Genomic DNA, 21,087 nt, shown 5'->3' with positions numbered 1-21,087 from the left:
TTACAAATTTTTTTTTAAAACTGATTTTCTAAAGCCTTAAATGCATACAGTCCACTTTGATAATGAACTGGTTTAATCTATGTTCAATTTTTTGTTTTTATTTTTAAATTTTTAAAAAATTAATTAATTTTTGGCTGCGTTGGGTCTTTGTTGCTGCGCGTGGGCTTTCTGCAGTTGCGGTGAGCGGGGGTTACTCTTCGTTGCAGTGTGCGGGCTTCTCATTGTGGTGGCTTCTCTTGTTGCGGAGCATGGGCTCTAGGCGCGCAGGCTTCAGTAGTTGTGGCTCGCGGGCTCAGTAGTTGTGGCTTACAGCTCTATAGTGCAGGCTCAGCTCTATAGTAGCAGGCACAGGGGCTTAGTTGCTCCACGGCATGTGGGATCTTCCCGGACCAGGGATCGAACCCATGTCCCCTGCATTAGCAGGTGGATTCTGAACCACTGTGCCACCAGGCAGGGAAGTCCCTAATTTTTTGTTTTTAAAATAAATTTTCAAATATTTCTAGAAAAACAAATAATTCATTATGCAAATCCATAAAATTTTGGCTAATTTTTAACATAAAATGCTAGTAATAATCAGGAAGAAATAATAGAGAATATTAACACCAAATATCAGATAACAAGGACAATAATAAGAAAAAAATAAAAATAACCACATACCTTTTAGTTTAGCAGAAAAGTTAGGGAGATGTGAAATTCAAAGAAACTGAATATTTTGCATGCACACATGAAGATCTCATGATACAGAAATCATGACTAATCAGCAGTCACCCTCCCTGGGCCAGACCTCTGGGGGCCCTTGGGGCAGCCACAGAGAACCCTCTTGACTTACTCACCAGGAAAAGAACACTGCAGTTCAGGAAGTTTACAGAGGAGGCCATGCAAATAGCGCTCACGTATGCCTTCAGCTGCTTCTGAAAGGCTGTGCTTTTAAAAGGCCTTCGATGTTCCCATGATAGAACACTGACAAGCAGGAGGCTGCATCCTGTTTGGTGGCATGCCCAGGGGCGGGTAGCCCCGGGAGGTCCTCCTAATTGAAGAAACCAGACTCGGGATCCCTGGAGTTCATTTAACGAGACCGTGTTTAATGAACACCAAAGTACAGGTGAGGGCTGCGGGGGCTCGAGGACAGCGGGCAGCGAGGGCTGCAGGGTCTGGTTGGGGGGGTAAGCTGTGACACCACCTCCCAACACCTCTCCCTTCTACAGGGATTCACACTGGCCCCTCAGAGCCTCTCAGCAGACCTGTGGGGACAGCACAGCAGGATGACTGGCCCCATTTTACAGTTGGGGAAACTGAGTTCCAGACAGGTTCACCAGCTTGCCCAAAGCCACACAAGGTTCCCGGTCCTTCCATCTGTATCACTTTGGCCTGGCTCAGGGGGGATCTGAGTAGGTGGGCAGGGGAGGATGAGCACCCCACAGGAAGAGCAAGCAAGATGTGGAGGACAGAGACATGGCTTGTGGGGACATGGAGAGGCAGGACCCCCTGGCATCTGTGGCCCAGGCTGCCATGGCCTCGGCACAGCCCCTTGGGTGTCCACTTGTCCTCTCTTTCCTCAGGGGTGTGCCCAGGCCCTCAGGACCAGCTGAGGGAGGTCATGGGGTGGGAGGGCCACTCCCTGCAGGGCTCACACAGCCCTGAGAGACGCAGAGGGAGAACTCGTGCCATGCAGAGGGGTGCGTCAAGAAGGTGCCTCGGGGGCAGGGAGCTGGGGAGGGCGTGTGGAGCACAATGAAGGTGAGGTGGGTAGGGCTGGATGAGGCCAGCACGCTGTGCTGAGGGGTCTGGACAGGATCCTGGGCCACGTCACTGCAGTGAAATGGGACCGCCACAAGGACTGCAGTGGAGCTAAGGAGGGCCCGAGCTGGAGAGGAGGAAGGCTGAAAAAGGTTCCAGGGGTCCAGGCTTCTCCAGGCAGGCCCCTGGAAATGTTGGCTGGCTTGGGGTCAGTCACGGAGGGCCCCTCCCTGGGCGGCCTCTTTAGGTGTAACTACACACTGAGGCCCAGCAGAAGCATCAGGCTCTGTGGAAACACAAGGACACGTACTGTCCCCTGCAGCCCTTCATCCTACTGGCCCTCGGCCCTCCCTCGGGAGGAGCCCAGAGCCCTGCACACAGCCTGCCCTCCCTGCCTTCACCCTGCTGTTCCTGTCTGAGAGGCACCCCCAGAAGGCCAGTATGGGGAGGAGGTAACTGAGTCAGAAGTTTCAGGCAGATGCTCCTGCTAAGGAATAGTCCCCAGGATGCCTGTTGTCTTCCCAAGACCGACACACCCCTAGGGAACCATCAGCAGCAGGCCCGGCAGGAGGCCGCAGGGTCTGCTTGGGAACCATGCTCAGAGGCACCAGCAGGGGGTGCCATGGACCCACACTCGAGGGGCAGGCTCCCTCTGCCTTTCCAGTCTCATCTCCCGCACCCCTCTCACCCCACAGAACCAAGGCTCAGGGGCTGCAAGACTTAACCCCTCCAGTCTTGGGCACAGGATGCCTGCACAGAGGACAGCCAGGGCCTGAGTCCGAGGTGGAGACAGTAGCAAGTATGGGCAGGTCTGAGAAGGGCCAGGAGGGACAGGCCTGGCCAGCTGAGGTCCTGGCACCACTGCCCAGCCCAGCACCAGAGCCCAGCTGCACCCTGATGGTGCCCACGCACGTGGGGGGTGCGGGGGCGGTCTTCATTCACTGCCTCCTCCCTGAAGAAGGGGCCCAGCCACCACCCCACCCTACAACAGCAGCTCGGTCACCGTTAGATCATGCCTGTCACTGGGTGTCAGGGTCTTGGAAGCCCCAGGCCTCCACGGCAGCAATGAGGAAGTTCTCAGAGCAGAGCGGCTGGTTGTTGAAAGTGTCGCAGTGGCCCGTGCGGCCCCGGTTCAGGTCCCCGTCAATGTAGAGTGCCTGGCCGCCACCTCCACCTGTGGGATGCTTGGTCAGTGGCTGCCCGCTGTCCAGCGCTGCCCCCGAGGGGCTCTCCTTCTGCTCCTGAGCAACTCCACTTGGACAGGGCAAGTCTTGGAGCCATCCCTGCGCAGCCCTGCCAGAGGCCTCTCTAAAACCACGGGGCTGGCTTTCCACTCTGTAAAGTCCCCCGGCTCCTGGTGAGACCCTGCTAGTGAGCTCATTTCCCCAGCACGCAGCCTCAGGTCCCCACGCCTGCCCCACATGCATGCTCCACCCCCAACAATCCCGATGCCTTCCTCCGCCATCACAGGGGCTCTGCCTGTCCCTCAGGTGAGGTACCTACCACCTGGCTCAGCAAGAGCTGGCCTGGGGCTTCAGCCACCCACTACCCTGTACCCTCCTCCCAGGCTAAGTGACCAAGGGCAGACAGGAGCCCAGCCTGAGGTGCAGGGAGGCGCCCACCTATGATGAGGCAGTCGTTGCCCCCGGCCATGAACAAGGACTCCGTCTTGGAGGGCAGGTTGAAGTGTCGAGCAGCCAGGAACGGCGAGAGGCGGTCAGCAGGGTCTGAGGACACAGAGTGGCAGGGCAAGGACAGAATGGTGGTAGACTCCAAGGACACAGGCTTGGTCAGCTCCGGGTGTTTGATGACCACCCACTCGTAGCGCTGGACCTCGGGCTGCAGCTGAGGGCAAAAGGGCAGCATGAGGAGTTGGCACATGGCGCCCACAGGCCCCCTGCCCGCTTCCCGCCCCTCACCCCACCCAATTCATCATCAGTGCCCTGAGTGAGGCCCCGAGTGGGGGCTGGGACATGGTGCCGCACAGCGCAGATGAGGGCCTGCCTACTCTCACGGAGCTCACGGTCTAATGATCACAAACCAGAAGGAGACGGGGAGGTTAGCCTGTAGGTTAACAGCTCTGATGGAAGTAAACAGGGTCACGTGAGTGGGGGTGACCTCCCACAGGGAGGCCCACTCACCCTAAACACAAAGCATTCTCCGGTCCCAAAGAAGCCCAGCTTGCCTCCAGACTTGTTTCTCTCACTCCAGTCTGTTGACAGGTAAGCTCCACACACCTGGGGAGAAAGACCCAGGGTGAGGCTATGCCCTGCTTGCCTGCAGGAGCGTTCCCTCACTCAGGACCTGCGGAGAGGCCATGGTACAGTCACAGCTGGGGGTGTTGTGGTCACAGCCCCCCTCACACTTGAGGGCCAGGGCTGGAAAGTAGTATGGGAAAGTCAGAGTTTGGAGGGCATGGGGCTGGCAGTGAGCATGCGCGGGGGCTGCCTCGGCCACCATCAGCTTACTTGGGATATTTTCATTTCCCTCTTGGGCCCTAAAGCGGGGGAATAAGCTCCATACCCACACTCTGATTGTGGGCATAAGCGCCAGGGAGGCCCCTCAGATGGAAGCTTCCAGGAAGCACCCCTGCTCAAGAAACGTTTTCCAACCCTCCCATCAGTCAGCAAAGTGCTTGATTTCACCATTAGAGAGTCACTCCTTTGAGTGGCTACAGGATTTGCCCAAAGTATCTGACAATCAGAGTCATCTACTATAACACAGATGCCCGGGTTTCTCCTGGAGGGCCCGACGCAGACTCTGGAACAGGGTGAAGAAACTGAAACTCCCAGAGGTGCAGGTTTGGGAGCCACAGAATGAGGAGCCTCTATCTCATGCAGGCACCCCCAGGACTGGGGCACGTGAGCTCTGACTTTATTCTAGACATCTTAGATACTTTCCAGATGACAGCACTGCAGAGAACAAGGCCCTGAGAACTACCTGTCAGGGGCTGGAGGCAGGTGAAGGCAGACAACTCACCTGGTGCTGGCCAACTACTATAGGAGGAGGTGAGGCCTCACTCACTAGGCATTTCTGCAAAGCTCCTCTAAACTGCCAGGTTGTGTCAGGCTGGGGGCCTGGACCCCAAGGGGAAACAGGGAGGCTCTGGGTACTTAGGGGGTCCTAGGGGAGGCTAGATTCACCTCTCTGTAGAGAGCTGGCCCTGCTCTGCACCCCTAAGCCCAGGGAGCCTGGGTAGGGGCTATCGGGAAACACCCATCCTCTCTGGGGCACAGACTCCCCCAGAGCTCATCAGAGGCCAGAACCCCAAGCTCCCTCTGGTCCCTCCTCACCTCCTTTTGCGTGGTCTTGATGAGCAGGAGGGTGGGCTCATGTCCTTCACACTGGAAATAGAACCTGGGGGCAGAGACCACACATGCCAGTCCTGACAGTAACAATCACACCTGCATTCCTTCCCTGTGCCACCTCCAGCCAGCCACTGTTTCCCCAGGCTGTCTGGGGGTGGATGGACCTGGAAACTGCTTGTCCTCTCTCCCAGGGACCAGGCACAGTGGCTTGGATGGTAACACCTTGGCCCAGGCGCTTTTCTCAGACAAGACGGAGCCCTGGCCAGGAGGCCCGCAGGCCAAGCAGTCAAAGGCCCCAGGACTCTCTGCCCTGGTGTGACACAGAGGAGAAGCTGCATGGCAGAGGGCCCCCAGCAGACAGAGCCATGTGCCAGATGCTTCGGGGAAGCAAGAACCAGAGGAACAGGTCCCTGCTCTGGGAAAGCTCGGAATGTCCTCGGAAGCTGGGCAGCACTGAGAAGCATGTGAGGAGGACTGAGGCTGCCGCTGTGCCAGCACTAGGTGCCCAGGGGTTGGCTGGCATCCCTGGTGGCCCTGCTTAGCCGTCCCTCAGCAGGCCTCCCACACTGCACAGAGGTGGGGGCCAGGTCAGCGCAGCTCCGGTGCCTGCTGTGGGGGCTGGGCCAGCCCCGACTGCATCACGTATGACCCAAGCCAGAGCTTGGATCAGAAGCCACTTGCCATCTGAGGCTCTAGGGGGGCAGCCACGCCTGGCAGAGTGACCCTGGGAGACAGTGTACCCTGGGGGAAGCCTGCACAGGGCCCGGCACAGCCCACAGGGCCAACATGGACCTGGCGTGGGGACTGATGAAGTGGGGTGGAGGAGTAGTGAACCAAGGCCGGCTGCCTCAAGTTGTCCTGACAGTTCTGTAAGCTCCCGGGAGGGAAACTCTGCCTCCCGCGTCATCACAACGCCTATGTGGGGGCCTGGAGCTACTCCGTGTACTGTAATGACCCCTGAAGTTTGGGTGGCCTGGGAGTGAGAGCGAGATGCCCAGAAAAGGGGCTCCCAATTCTAGGGCCCCCCAGGAAGAGACAGGGCCTTGCCCAGGTGCCCATGTTTGAAGGCTCATTTCCAGCCCCACCATGACCTCCCGGAAGTGGGGACAGGACGAAGAAGCTGGGCAACTCCATAGCTCACTCCACCCCTTCTGCACTGTCTGGCCCTTGGAGTCCATACCTTAGGGCCTTGGGAGGGCAGGCCCAGCATTCCCCAGCCTCCTGGGCATTACCTGGTCAGGCTGTACCCGTGCTGCAGTGAAGAGAAGAGCAGGAGGGGCTGGCAGAGGGCAAACCTCTCAGGGACCCATGACCAGATGTCTCTCATCTCCTTCACGCCGACGATCTCTGAGTGGAAGTTCTCCGCGTGAACAGCCAGGTGCACAAACTGCCTGAGGGAGTGGGAAGAGGTTAGAGCACAGCTGTGACCCCAGCCCTGGCCACGCCCCCCACCCTGGAGGTGTGCAGAGCCTCTTGTGTGAGCTCAGCCTGGAGGAAACGTCTCACCTGTTCAGCCAGGTCAGAGCCTGGTTCTAGGGGCCCTCAGGAAGAAACGGGGTGGAGCTGTCCCCCTGGAGTCCTGCTCCCACCCCGCTACACAGAGGGGAGCGCGCCCAGCCTGGGTGGGGACAAAAGCACCTTTTCTCTAATGGGGATAGAGAGAGAGTCAGCTCTGAAAGATAATGCTTCCTGGCCAGCCAAGCACCGACAGGCAGACAGACACGGCCTGAACTTCGGCCAGGCTCTGAGGCAGCACTGCTGAAGCCAGTGCTGAGAGCCAAAGCAAGCAGCCAGGCTGGAAGACAGAGGGAAGCCAGGCATGGAGACATGGTTTCCAGACCTACCTTTTAGAAAGTGAAACACTGAAAAACAGGAGGAAGCAACAGACGTGGAGAAGAGGAAGAAAAATAAAACAGACAAGGAGAGGTTAGTTGCAAGTACTGATGCCCAGGATACGCCTGCCTTTGGCCTGCAAGAAAGGCCTCCACACCTAGAGTACACTCACAGCGTCTGCTGCCGAGGTCTCAGGACACCATGGGCCTTTGCCACGCCTGCTCCCCAGGGGCCTGTGCTCAGGGCAGGGGGCCACACTCAGCAGCCACGAGAATGGCCAGCAAGGGAGCCGAGAGCTAGAGTGGTGGAGCAGAAGCTGCTCTAAAATGACCCAAGGAGGACAGCCTGGCTCACTGCTGGACCTGCTGGGGCCATGGTCAGCATCCAGCTTCCATCTCAGCCATGGCCCCTGTACCCGGGGACAGGACCCTATGCCTTCTGCGCCCACAGTTGCCTCAGCAGCCTGTGGCTGTAGCCAGGAAGGCCCTTTCTCCTTTCCCGTGGCTTTCTATCCACACACGGATGGCTGGCTGGACAGGCTCAGGCCCCAAGCATCCAGAATGCATTCCCCCAAAGCCCCGCCCCACTCGGGCCCTGATGGTAGCCCCTGCCTACCTCTTCTGCTTGACGGTGATGCCCTTCTGCTTCAGAGCTTTCTCATTGGCCATCTGCAGGAGCTGAATCTCCTTCCGAGAAAAGAGGCGGATGGCAAACGCTTTCTCCAGCAGCTTCTCGGGAGACACAGTCTTGGCGATGTCCTTGACAAAGGTGCGGATGTCCTGCTTCACATTGTCTGACTCCAGCGGCTGCCCAGCTCTCACCTTGTGGAAGAATTTGAGGATTGCCAGCGCCACGCGGTACAACACCTTGTAACCTTCCACCAGGAAGACGTCAAAGACGCGAGCAAAGTAGTTGAGGGGCAGCTCCCCAAACAGCCAGCGCTGCCAGTCCGCATAGACCTGCAGGACGTCCTCTGAAACGGCCACCATCAGCTTGTGGGCTGCCTGGCAGTACTTGTTCACCAGGTCCCCGAACGTCATGCAGGAAGACTCAAAGGCCAGGAAGCTCTGGTCGATTAGCTTCTTGTTGGGGTCGTTGCAGGCCAGGATGCGGCAGGCCTTCTCGAAGCACTCGGCCTCGTCGATGCTGTAGTGGAGCAGCAGGGCCACGACCGCAGGCAGCGCGGGGCAGAAGGAGACATCAGGGAACTGGTTGGCGATGCACAGCAGGATCTTACGCACGGCACCCTCGCCCCGTCTGTTCAGGCAGTAGCTGGGCACCTGCGTGTTGTCCACAAACTCGGGCAAGGGCAGGCTGCCACTGCTGTGCTTGCCCACTATCTTGCCGACGATGTCACTGTACACGCTGGCATCTGGTGTGACCGTGCGGCAGGGGATGTCCCGGATCAGGCGCTGGTACACCTTCCCCCGCAGGGTGTAGCTGCGGGCCCAGTAGCCCTGGCGCGCCAGCTGCTTCAGCTCCTGCAGCTCGGTGCAGCTCAGCTCCTTGGGCCCCAGGTCCTGGATGGTGGCGTCCATCTTATCTCTGTCCACAAAGCAGTTGTAGCCTGGGGAGTCCATAGCGCAGGGCGTGCCCAGGAGGAGGCCCAGGGCTGCCAAGAGGGGGCAAAGAACAGCTAAATCCACCAGCGCTCTGTCTGAGGCTTCTCTGCTAACCTGTTTGCCATCCCATATCCTACAGGATTAAAAACCATGCTTAGTATGCGTGTATAAAGGTTTACATTTAAAAAAAACATGTTTTTGTTTTAGTCTTTCTTTTTTTTAATTGAATTGTATACTTTATTTTTAATTAATTAATTAATTTTTATTTTTGGCCGTTTTGGGTCTTTGTTGCTGCGCGCAGGCTTTGTCTAGTTGCGGCAAGCAGGGGCTACTCTTCGTTGCGGTGCGGGGGCTTCTCATTGTGGTGGCTTCTCTTGTTGCGGAGCATGGGCTCTGGGCACACGGGCTTCAGTAGTTGTGGCATGCGGGCTCAGTAGCTGTGGCTCGCGGGCTCTAGAGTGCAGGCTCAGTAGTTGTGGTGCACGGGCTTAGTTGCTCCACGGCATGTGGGATCTTCTTGGACCAGGGCTCGAACCCATGTACCCTGCACTGGCAGGTGGATTTTCTTAACCACTGTGCCACCAGGGAAGTCCTGTTTTAGTCTTTCTATAAAGTATCAGTAGGGCTTCCATTTAAGATAAGTGGATATTCTGAGAATTTACTACAAACTCTGGAGCATAACTTCTTTCCATGGGGCTTATGAAGATACTGGAAGTGGTCACATAGATTCTGGGTCATGAGAAAGGGCTTCGAGAGGCTGACTCTACTGTAAACAACTCTCTGCTCGGGGGTGGGTGGCCCACCGGGCCCCCACGCTTCACCCTGCAGCCTGTGGGCCTTGTAAAAGGAGCAGCTAGTCAAGAAGACTCCATGAAGTCAACAGATGCTGCGTTTCAGTTCTCAAAGGCTTTAGGCCTTTAACCAGCCATGAATCATGAGGAAGACACACACCTACTCTGCCCCAGGACCCCTGGCTTGCAATTTGGAGGCCAGCTCTTAACTTTCTAAAAATAACAGCTAAGTTTCGGGCAGGTATTCCAGAGAAGACTCAGTGGTGGGGAGTAGACATGAGGGCTGAGAAATAAACGGAAGGTGTCACAGCTTCAAAATTAGACATTTCTGGAACCAAATGAACCAGAAGTATTGGGGGATTTGGTGCTGTTTCTCCATTATGGGCAACTATTGAGATTCGTGCAGATATTAAAAAAAAAAAAAGGATAAAATGTGTTATTTGAGAGTCTCTGGCTGCATGTGGACGGCAAGACAGAAGTCTACCATTCAGAATACCGCAATTTGACATTTGCTTTTGCCAAAGGCTACTGTCCTCAACACTAAAGTACAATAGTCTGCCCATGCACCTCAGACTAACCTTTCCACCTGGGATGGTACCCTGTTCGGAGTTATCACAAGGTTTGCTTCAGTGAGTTTTGGTAAATGACCAGATCATTCTGGTTCTGCTTGCATCAAGAACATTTATCTGAAAATATAAAAAGCAAGTAACATTTAAAAAATATTGAGTGGAAAGAATTGTAATGTAAAGCCTGTTATGTTCAAGAAGATGTCTTGAGAAAACACCTTGATACGGTGGGTTTTTTTATTGTGTTAAAATATACCTAACAAAATTTACCATTTTAACCATTTATAAATATACAGTTCAGCATTAAGTACATTCACAATGCTGTGCAACCATCGCCACCATCCATCTCTGGAACTTTTTCATCTTCCCAAATGGAAACTCTGCATCCTTTAAACATGATCTCCTCATTCCCTGGCCCCCAGTCTGTTACCCACCATTCTACTTCCTATGAATTTGACCACTCTAGGGACCTCATATTAGTGGAATCATACAATATTTGTCCTTTCGTGTCTGGCTTATTTCACTGATCATAATGTCCTCAAGGTTCATCTATGTTTATAGCATGTATGAGAATATATTTTTTGAATTTAAGACTATTATTTAGAGCAGTTTTAGGTTCACAGCTAGAGAGGATGGTACAGAGATTTCCCACATATCCTCTGCCCCCACGCATGCACAGCCTCCCTGTTATCAACTTTCCCCACTAGATGGTACATTTGTTACAACTGATGAGCTTAAACTGACACATCACCCAAATCTATAGATCAATGAGGATTCATTCTTGGTGTTGTACATACTATGAGTTTGGACAAATATAAAATGACGTGTATCCTTATTATAGTATCATATTTTCACTGCCCTAAAAATCCTGTGCTCCACGTATTCATCCTTGCTCCCTGCAACATCAGAATTTCATTCCTCTTTATGGCTAATAATATTCCATTGTATGGACAGAACACATTTTGTTTATCTATTCATCTGTCGATGGACATTTGGGTTGTTTCTACCTTTTGGCTGTTGTGAATAATTCTGCTGTGAACACAGCTGTACAAGTATCTGTTCAAGTCCTTGGATATATATCCATTGATACTGTTTTTATAGGGACCTTCCCACAGAAATAAGGTTTTGTGACAACATCCATTTAACACGTCCCACTGGAAAAACCTTACCCACAGCAGGACCAGGCACTGCCAGTGCTGGAAACTTCTTCCCCAGAAAAGAATCCCAAATGGCAGTTGGTTTGTTTGCTCTGTCCTGGGAGGGATGGCAGTTAGGGCTCCCCCATTTCCCCAGGCTGTGAATTACCTGTACAGTTTACATCTTTCGTTCTAGGCTTTGAGCCCACTAGCCTCTGGAGGGACCCCAGGCCTATCCTCTTTTCTCGAATAGAACCCACTCCTTGTCAGGGCAATAAACATGTTTATAAACAGAATAAGAGCTAGGCAGGACAGTGCCAAACCTTGCTCAAGTGGCCTCAAGATTCAGGTTGAATATTAAACTGGAAACTCCAAAAAACGGTTATTGCACCTTGCAAATTCCTTCAGAAAGGACCTTCAGGGAGAAGCAGACCCACTTTTTGTTTGTTCTTTTTTGGCTGTGTCGCAGGGCATGTGGGATCTTAGTTCCCCGATCAGGGATCAAACCCACGCCCCCTGCAGTGGAAGAACAGAGTCCTAACCACTGGACTGCCAGGGAAGTCCCCCACCGTTTTATTTGTTGTAGCAAGTTGTTGCAGCCTGGGGACTCCGAGGCAAAGACAGGTGCAGAAGACCCTGAAGGAGGTCCTGGATCCCTGCAGGCCTCCCCCCACCTGAAAAGACAGCATGGTGTTTGTGGAGCAGGGCAAACAAGGCTTATGATGACCTCCTTAGGCATCTATAAAGCCAGGTCTCAGGGCAGGTTTTTGTTTGGTTTGTTTTTTACATAAACACATAATCATGAAAACATCTAGTAATACAAAATTATACAGTAAAAATGTAAAGTCCTGTTTAAGCTACCCCCTCAATCCTACTCCCTCTTCTACCTAAGGTAATCACTGTTCACATCTAAGTGCATGTCCTTCAAAACCTTTTTCTTTCATTTACGTGCACACGCATCCACAACCCAGTTAGATAGTTTAAGCTGGCTAATGGGAAGGGGAAGTCAGGAGATGGGAAACAGATCAAAAACACAAAGTCGCTGGGCTGGACCCTCACTCACCGTGTGGAGGTGAAGGTACACCCTCCCCGAGCTGTCCCACCTGCGGCTTGCAGCCATCTTGCAACACTGTCCACACCTCCAACTCCCACTCAGAACACAAGGCCTCACAGGCTCCCCACAGTCCCCCAGCTCCTGACTGAGGTGCCAGGCCCGGGAAGGAGGCCGTGCTCCCCGGTCCACGCCTGGCGGCCAGTGGTAGAGAAAGGAAGCAGGGGCTTACTCGGGAAGCAAGCCAGTTTAAAGTCAGACAGGCCGGGCTCAGAGTCCAGTTCTGCCGCTTGTTGGGCTGAACCTCAGATAAGCCGCGCCTCCTCCCCGAACAGCTGGTGCCCGTCTCTAAAATGGAGCCGATGAATATGAGCCACTGGACAGACATTAATCCCCACAAAGCACCTGTGGGTTAAGCTCTTACTCTGGGCTCACTGGCTGGGGTGTGGGTGACACCCCGCACACAGGCACATCCCACTCTCTCCCACTCCCCCTCGCCCTGCGGCAGCCCAGGGCAAACGGCCACTCTTCTCGGCCAGTGGGGCCCTGGCGGCAGGTGCGCTGGGAAACCACTTTCCCTCAGCCTCAGGAAGGGGAGGGAGGGAGTGAATTCTAATCACAAACACTGCACTCACCTTAAGCACCGCCCCCCCCAGTCTCAAGTTCACTGCAGAAGAAGAGGGTGGGGGCAGGGCTGGCTCCGGGGTGGCACCTCTCCATCAGCCCTGTGGGAGGAGGCTGGCCCCAGCCGCTCACAGCTCCCTGAATTTAGAATGTAGGAAGGAACTTTGTGTTTTCTGTCCTTAGCTTTGGGCCTAACCTGCAATTCTGGGAAAACAGGAAAAATTCTGCTCAGCATCCTGTTAGACTCACAAGAACTGCACACAGTGACCATTTCAGATAGTGGGGACACCACGCCGTGTGTCTGGAGGGTGGCGGCTACTTCAGCTAGGATTGTCAGGAGGACCGCTCCCCTCCCGAGCTGAAGTGATGAGAGGGAAGCTGCCAGAAGAGCTGAGGAGAGGTCACTCTGGACCACGAGAAGAGCGTGTGCAAAGGCCCCGAGGCAGGAAGAGGCCTGCTCCAGGAAGGGAAAGGCATCCAGTACGGCCAGGGCACAGTGAGAAAGAAGAGCGGAGACATCCATGGGTTGCATTGTGCACAGGGAGGAGCCTGGACTTTAAGTGCAGTGGGAAGCAGGGAAGGTATGTGATCCAATGGACGGGTATAAAAGCTGATTGCTGTGAGGATTAACTGAGCCTGTTTATAGAAGGCACTCAGCCCGGCCTGGCTCACCAGGGCAGCTCAGAAGTCCTGAGGGCCTCTCGTCGTTACTGCTCCTTGGGCTCCGCTGGCCTGGCACTGGCTCAGGGACATCTGGGGAGTGATGGGGTCAGGCAGGTCAATGCTAATGCCCGATCAGTCCTGTGGTGAGGCCGAACCGTGCCCCTCAAGGGGGCAGCGCAGCCACAGGAGGCTGCTGTCAAGGTTCTCCCACGGGCCCGAGAAGGCCCCTGCTCTCTTTGGGATGGTCCCTCCGAATGGCCTCTTCGAGGGCCTTTCTTCCCCCTCCCTGCCTGTGCTACTGCTTCCCCACCCAGAAGCCCCTTCCAGTCACCGTCATGTCCCTTTACTCACAAATACTATACCTGTTCTGAGAGTTCAGGCTACCTAATGGAAAGCAAGTATTCCTTAAAAAGAAAAAATAAAAACGTTAAGTGGAACTAAGTGACCTCTGTTTAGGGGTGTTAGGGGGCCCCTTCAGCAGCTCTAGGACTGCAGTCCCATGGGCCCTGAGCCAGGAAGCTTTTCTGAGGAGGGGAGTTCCTGTGACATGACGCTTTGGCTGGGAACACCCCATGGGAGGTCAAATAAACCCTAACTCTGCCCTCCTTGGTGAACCCCTGAAGTGTGCCCACAGGAAGAGGGAGGCGGCCAGTGGGGTGGGAGGAGCCCCCCCACCCCGTACCCGCCACGTCTGCCTCCAGAGTGACCCCACAAGTGTCTTCGACCCCTCTCCCATCTCAGGAGCACAGGTCACCCAGGAGGGCCAGCCCCACTGCACTCCCTCCTCAGGCAGTTGAGGGCTGGCTTCTTAATGCCACACTGCTATCCCAAAGCACTACCCATGGTCTGATAGTCACAAGACCTCTGCCTTTCTCACCTTTTTAGTGGGGAACATGATTTTCCCAAACAGCTGGATTTGAAAAAAAACTCGCTTGCATGTGACAGACCCCCCCTCCCCATTAAGCCTGGGTGATTCCATCTTAACCACCCGACAACACTGGGCACTATGCCTTCCTTACAGGCTGCCTCTCCCAGAGGGCCCAGCACCCCATCATGCCTCCCCTTGACTCAAACTTTTACTCATTTGACAAACTTCTACAAAGTTCCTTTTCTGGGCAGGGCACCGGGGATACAAGGGTAAAAGACAGCTCTCGAGGAGACCAGTGGTCACGGCATCCACAGTGAGACTACGAGAGCCCAGGTGGGGCACTGGCAGACCACCGAGGCAGGCGTTGACTCGGTGTGAGTGCCACAGAGGGGACAATGGTACCTGAGTGTACAAAGACGGGAGTGGGGACAAATGCATGAGGGAGAGCACGGCAAACTGGGGAGCCTCAGAGAGATGGTAGGGAGTGACCGGAGGTGGGACAGGAGGGGCTGATGGCCTTCTGTGCCAGCTGCACTAGAAGACCGGACATCACCCCCACACAAGAGGGAGCAGGAGGAGAAGGGCCGAAGCAGAAGGTGACATATCAGATCTGCATTTTAGAAAAAACCCCTGGTGGCCGAGGAGGAAGGAGGGCAGAGTCCAGAAGTGGAGGCAGGAGGAGGGCTGGGCTGAGCTGGCCAGGGAGGATGCAGAAGATGGGGTGGATTCCACCAGATGAGGTGACCTGTTTGGGGTGGGAGGCAAAGACCCAGGCAAAGAACAGAGAATTCTGGCCCAGGGGTGGGGTTTTGGGGGGGCAGAGGAAGTGCTCCATTTTAAAGTGCCTGTTATGACACAGATGCCTCTCAGGCAAATGCCAGAACAGGTCAGGTGAGGCAGAACCCTGGGCTGCTGTGCTGAGGTCCTGCCCAGTCACCCAGCCCTCAGCCCTGACACCTACACTGGCTCCTGGACTCCTCTGTCACCCAGTGGGCTTCACAGATGGCCCCTCCACACACCCGGGGGCCACCAAAGAGCCAACTGTGGCCCAGGTGGAAAAAGGCAGCCCTGTGCAGAGGGAGCCTGGTGCTGCCCAGGAAACCTACCCACTCCTACTGACCCCTGCCCAGCCCAGCCTGACCACTGCCCACTCTCCCCCTTGGCTACAGGAATAGCTCATAGTCCGAGCAACCGGGGCTCAGCCTGGCCGGGCCTTAGTCCCTGCACCACAGGACAGGGTGCTGCACAGTTGTGTCTCAGTTCTTCCCCTTCACTCTGAGCAATCCCACATCTGTTTCCTGAGAGTGAGATCAGGAAACAAAGAAAGAAGAGGAAGGAGGCTGGTTCCAGCCCTGCCGACCGGCCAAGAAGGGGGCGACAGATGGGAAGGAGGGGCAGTGAGAGGCGCTAGGTCCTGGGCCTGAGGAGTTCCACGTGACCAAGAAACGTATGCTCCTCTCAGGCAGTTTCCCCAGGGTGGAATTCAGAGCACTCGCTCTCTAGGTAGCCCCTCACCCTCAGAGACCATCGGTCCCCAGCCAGGACGCAGCAGAATGACGAATCCTTCAAACAACTAGTGGCCCCACTCTAGCCCTCAGGGTATGTGAGGTCTGGGGATGAGAAAGACACAGCAATTACAGGACATGGTCACTGCCTGATAAGATCTCAGGGTGCCAGGCACAGAATGTGGCAGCAGGACGGGGAAGAGCAGATGACCTCCTGCCTGTGGCTCTGCTTGCAGGGTATTTGGGTAGAGGAGCAGGGCAGGTGGGACAGCCTGGAAGGGAATCTGGGCTGGTGAGTAGGGTATGGCAGGTGGAGCTCTGAGGCAGAGAAGGTGGATGGAGGTGGGGGGTGGGAGTTATCCCTGAGGCCATCCACCTAGGACACCCAGAAGGGGCGGGGTGGGTGGGGCCTGGAGCAGGATGCATTCCACCCTCTCCTCAGACTGGGACCTTCCTCTCAAGTCCAAGTCTGACTTCCTCATGAGAGGCCCAGTGCTCCCGTCTATCTATAGGGAGAGGCCAGGGAAATGCCCAACCCCACTCCCAAGGATCTGCTGGAGGCCTCGGAGACACAGCTTCAAGACTCTGTCTGGAGCCCTGGGTCGAGGATACTCATCTCCCCGCCCAAGGCCTTAGCAATAGGATGATTCCCAATTCTGCGGATAACTGGTGGTGACAGTGTCATTGATTGGGGTGACTATGGTCACCGATCCCCCACATTCGCTTCCTTTGCTGCCTTGCTTTTTACTGACCTCACTCCCAACTCCCATCTCTCTTCTTGCTCTGGAGCTTGGCTTGTAGCAAACAATCCCCCACCTCCTCATTCTCTCCCCTAATGCACCCTTCCTCCAGGCCAGAAAGCAGGGGGCTCTCCCTGGGACCCTGCCCCCTCTCTCCAGGGTGTCCCCAGGGCTCTGACACCCCTCTCTCCAGGGTCTCCCCAGGATGTGCCACACACTTTATCCCAGTTCTTGGCCTCCTCCTCTCAGCTGCCCTCATTGCAGGGCATTCGAGGGTCAAGCAGGCAGACCTGGCTCAAAGCTCCCCAACTTTAGAAACCTTTACATCTCTGATGCTTCATCTACACCCAGGTCAGCCCCAGAAACTCCTCCACTCAGAGGGCGCATATCACAAACACCCCACTCTCTTGTAACTGTCCCGAAGCTCTTCACTGCCCTCCTCCCACTCGCCATAACTCTACCTCCCCGCACCGCCAATCCTTTGTGACTTTACTTCTTTGTCTGTTCAGCCTAGACCTGACCCTCCAAGCCTCAGCTCCACCACTCCCATGCTCCTGTCTCAGCTACCCAGAAGCCGCCCCACGAGAGGCCAGCCTGACGGCATGCCTCTCCACGCCCGCACACCAACTGTAGAGAGAAAATCACACTGCCCTGCTCGTGGCCCTTGGAGCCACCTGGCAGCACTCAGCATGCCTCGCGGCACCCGCCCTTGGTCCCCACACTAGCCAATAGCTTCACGTCTCCCACTCTCCTTGAGAACCCGGTGTCAGGCAAGAAGCATCCTCTCCTGTCTGACCCCGGCCCTTGATCTGCACCCCCACCCTTGGTCCTGGATCTGTTAGACAGGCCCCCAACCCCCGACCCCAGCACCCAACACTCCCCTTGAGCTAAGCCTTTCTTCTTTCTTTCCTTCCCAGTCAAGCTCCCGGGGAGAGCAGGCTGTATGTCTCCCCCCTCGCCCTTCACGCCTGGCTGCCAGACCTAACAGACACCTTTGAGCCCTTATCTCCCTGAATCACACAGAGCTGACCCCACTGCTCTCAGCTCTCCTCTCCCCAGGCCTCCAGAAACCCCTTCCGTCTGTCTCCTTGCCTCTCTGGCTGCTGCTGCTCCTGTCCCTATCCCTCAAATGTCCCTTTTGCAGAAATCCATCTTCTTTTCAGCCAAGAATTCTCAGGTCCCATACCTCCAACTGCTTTCCTGAAGTCTCCCGACCTTCACACACTCCATGTGACTCCAACGCAGCTCAGCTCTGACTCCCAACCCACTCTGCCCCGCTCTCCACCTGAAACCCTTTCCCGCCCACCGCCCCACCCCACCTCCTTTCAGGATTTGGCCCTACCTGCCCTCCAGGTAGGGCAGCTTCAGGAGTCTTGACAGTGGGAAGCAGGAAAGGCAGGACACACCTATTCTTCTTCCTCCTCTTGGGCCAGTCTGCTTCAAGCCTCGGCCCAAATGCCCCCTCCTTCACCAGCCTTTCTAGACTCCTGACCTCACAGGCAGGACTGAGGGCGACTTCCCCACACTCCACCCTCCCTTGTCCAAGTGTGTTTGAATTTGGCAGCCCTCTGTGATGAGCTGCTTATGAATCAAGCTCTTCTACTCTGTGACTTTGAGCCCAGGTGTCTCACACCATATACTCAGTGTACCCAGGAAGGAGGAAGCAAGAGAAGGAAACAGATGGAGACTCAGGAAAATCCCAAACCACTTGGGCCCAAGAGGGAAATATAACTCTAAATAACAGGGGCCATTTGCCAACTTGTTTGTTCTAGGCGTGTGTCCTTCCCAGCAGACATCTTCACATGATGAGAAAGCAGGCTGGGCTCCGCCTCAGCCCTGAAGCAGCACTGGGATTTTTGAAATGCTAATGGAAACTGGCATTCCACAGTGACTGCCAGGCTGCCAGTTACCTGGAACCTGATAGTGGGCCCTTTGCTGATGGCACATAATGGAGGGCATGTGCCAGATATAAAGGGGTGTAACCATTAAGGAGGCATTAGTCACAGCACCGCAGGCCAGTTGGCTGGCCCATCTGCTGCCGCTGGTCGGAAGTTCAAATGCAGGTCTTACCAGTGGCAGCTGAGCCTATGGATGGGACCCGAGCAGGGCAGAGTCCTAACCATATTAGCCACTCGAAAGGTTTCCTGCAGGGACTCGGGGACTTCCCTGGCAGTCTAGTGGTTAAGACTTGGCGCTGGGACTTCCCTGGTGGTGCAGGGGGTAAGAATCCGCCTGCCGATGCGGACTGGGGACACGGGTTCGATCCTTGGTCCGGGAAGGTCCCACACGCCACAGAGCAGCTAAGCCTGTGCACCACAACTACTGAGCCCATGCACTGCAACTACTGAAGCCCGCGCGCTCTAGGGCCCGAGCGCTGCAAATACTGAAGCCCACGCCTAGAGCCTGTGCTCTGCAACGAAGAGAAGCCGCTGCAACGAGAAGCCTGTGCACCACAATAAGGAGCAGCCCCCGCTCACTGCTGGTTGGGTCCACCCACAAGCAGGGACTGGGGTTGCAAGGGGGCTCTGCTAATTCAGGGTCTTTATCTTCTGAGTTCAAAAGGTCCTCCCAACAGCAGGTCTGGGAAAACAGCCCCCAAGGGCATAGGAGAAACCAACTAGCTACACAGAATGAGAAGCAGAGGGAGAAAACCCAGATGTCAGAAGCTAGAATTTTGACTGGTCTGAATTCTAAGCAAGGTGCCCATGATAGGTGTGCCTCGGAAGGCTGGGCACATGGCAGGCTCTCAGCAAGTATCTTTAGGCCTGACAACAGAGCTGGGCTAGGAGGGAATCTTGCAGGTTTAATCATTTTAGTAGGCATTCAAGACACTTCCTGAACGCCAGTGTATCAAGTGCTGGAATATGAAGATGCAAGGCCCAGTCCTAGCTCTCAATGAGCTTCTGGATGTGGGGACATGGTGTATTGACCATGCCAACTCAGGAGCAGATGCTATGAGAGAAAAGCACAGGGTGTCTGGGCCCCCAGCCTATAAGAAAAGAGGGGTCTGGAAGGATTCCCTAGCCAGCACCTGCCTGGCCTAGATCCTGAAGGCTGAGGAGGCCTTCGTCCAGGAAGCAGCAGAAACAGCATGCGAACAGGACAGGGCCTTGGAGAGCATAGACTTTTGGGGCCAGTGAGTGTCATTCATGGCTCAGATTCAAAGACAGTTCTACAGCCCAGCTTCATGGGCTCTAAGAAGTCAAAGGGCCCAAGACAGAGGCCTGGGGTTCACCAGGCTGCCGAGGAAGGACAGTGCTCCTGTGTGCTGGGAGGTGGGGAGGGGATGGCCCAGGAAGGCAGGGAAAGAAAGCAGAGGCAAGTGGAGTTAACGTATACCCCTGGATCCTTTGAAGGCCCACAGGTTTAGGAAGATAGGAAGGCGGGAATGACCCTTGCTGAAAAATGAATTACAGATGATAATTAGGGAATGAGGACAAACTGATTCAAGTAAAGGCTGAAGGGACAGAAGCCAGGGAAGCTTTTGGTGGGACACAGGTAATGAGCTACATTTAGAATGATACACAGTGGAAGGGCTTTTACTGGTAACAGAATCACCCATCGGTAATCAATTGGTACCCAATTAAAATTGTGTAACACTTAGGCGGACACACAGTTTCAGGTTATGCGAAACAGGCCAAGCCATGTGTAGTGGCTTCTCAATGGCCTGTAAGAGGAGAGTGCAGGCTGGGCAGGATGGAGGGAGAAACCATGACCGCGCACACGTGACCCCTGCCAGCAGCTCCTTGGGCAATACCCAGGGGAGATGGATAAGGTCCCATGGCCAGGCAGGAGACCATAACTGCACAAGATAGAAGGAGAGCTTGTTGCACGTACCCCTAAGTGAGCAGGTTCCCTAAGAGACGAAGATAACTGCTAACAGCACTTATCCAGAGGCCGGGACAGCCCTGGGGGCCATGCGGCTCCTTTGGGTAAAGAGGGACTCCTTTTGCCTTTCCTCACCCTCTCCCGTGTGGCCCCTCAGCAGGGGGGAAGGATTACGGAGGGGGCACTATACACTTGGCCTCTGTATCTTCAAGAGTCTTTCCAAGGTCCCACCTGCTGCTAATGCTGATGCACTATACAGAAACTGGGGTCCTGGAAGGAGAGAGACAGGACCCAGAGAATTCTGCAACCTTGGATCTATCTCTGGGTCTGAGAAGGCCTTTTTTCAGAGATCTAATTGTGAGGACGCTCTGAGAGGACCAACCGTCGGGCTGGAGGGGAATGAGGTCCTTTGAGATGAGTGACAATCTGGAAGTTTCCCAAAAGGCAAATAAACACACATGTGACAGGAAGCCCCGGGAATCAATCATGTGATTTTGCATCTTTAGTATCTTACATTTTGCTGTTTAACCAACAAACAGGGGCTCTAGGACAGAAACAAAAAGCCCACTATCCTGCCCCCGTCCCCACAAAAGGCAAGAGATCATTAATCTGATTTTTGTTACCTTATCTACTCTGCTCTACAGACATGAAACATCAGGCATCTCCAGGGTTCAGTCTTCATTTTCTCACTCCACACCACCCCACTCCCTGGCTTCAGTGCCACACAGGAAGTAGTGCCCAGAACACTTCTGTGTTTGCTCTCCTTGGCTCCAGACCAATCTCTATCCAGGAATTCTTACTGACCCTCAGCTCAACATCTCCACACCACAAATCATCACCCACTCCCAGGCCTGTCCCTTCCAGCACACTCTGTG

At 54.9% G+C, this 21,087-nt stretch overlaps 1 protein-coding gene across 2 annotated transcripts; it reads right to left on the bottom strand.

Moving 5' to 3' along the window:
• Positions 1 to 2,756: 2,756 nt before the first annotated feature.
• Positions 2,757 to 8,461, bottom strand: TBC1D24 (TBC1 domain family member 24; the record flags this gene model as incomplete). Of its 2 annotated transcripts, none has more annotated exons than XM_079719261.1 (6): positions 2,757 to 2,911; positions 3,360 to 3,582; positions 3,879 to 3,974; positions 5,031 to 5,094; positions 6,278 to 6,466; positions 7,494 to 8,461. In XM_079719261.1, the coding sequence occupies 6 exons, from the start codon at positions 8,456 to 8,458 to the stop codon at positions 2,757 to 2,759; spliced, it is 1,692 nt and encodes a 563-aa protein (XP_079575387.1). The 2 variants fall into 2 exon arrangements, with proteins under 2 accessions (XP_079575387.1, XP_079575386.1); XM_079719260.1 differs by having other exon boundaries at positions 6,278 to 6,436; positions 7,494 to 8,458.
• Positions 8,462 to 21,087: the final 12,626 nt, after the last annotated feature.

This window comes from Hyperoodon ampullatus (genome assembly GCF_949752795.1).
Source record: "Hyperoodon ampullatus genome assembly, chromosome: 14".
NCBI lineage: Eukaryota > Metazoa > Chordata > Mammalia > Artiodactyla > Ziphiidae > Hyperoodon > Hyperoodon ampullatus.
The sequence above is the reverse complement of the archived record's forward strand: the minus strand, read 5'-3'. Positions and strand labels throughout refer to the sequence as shown.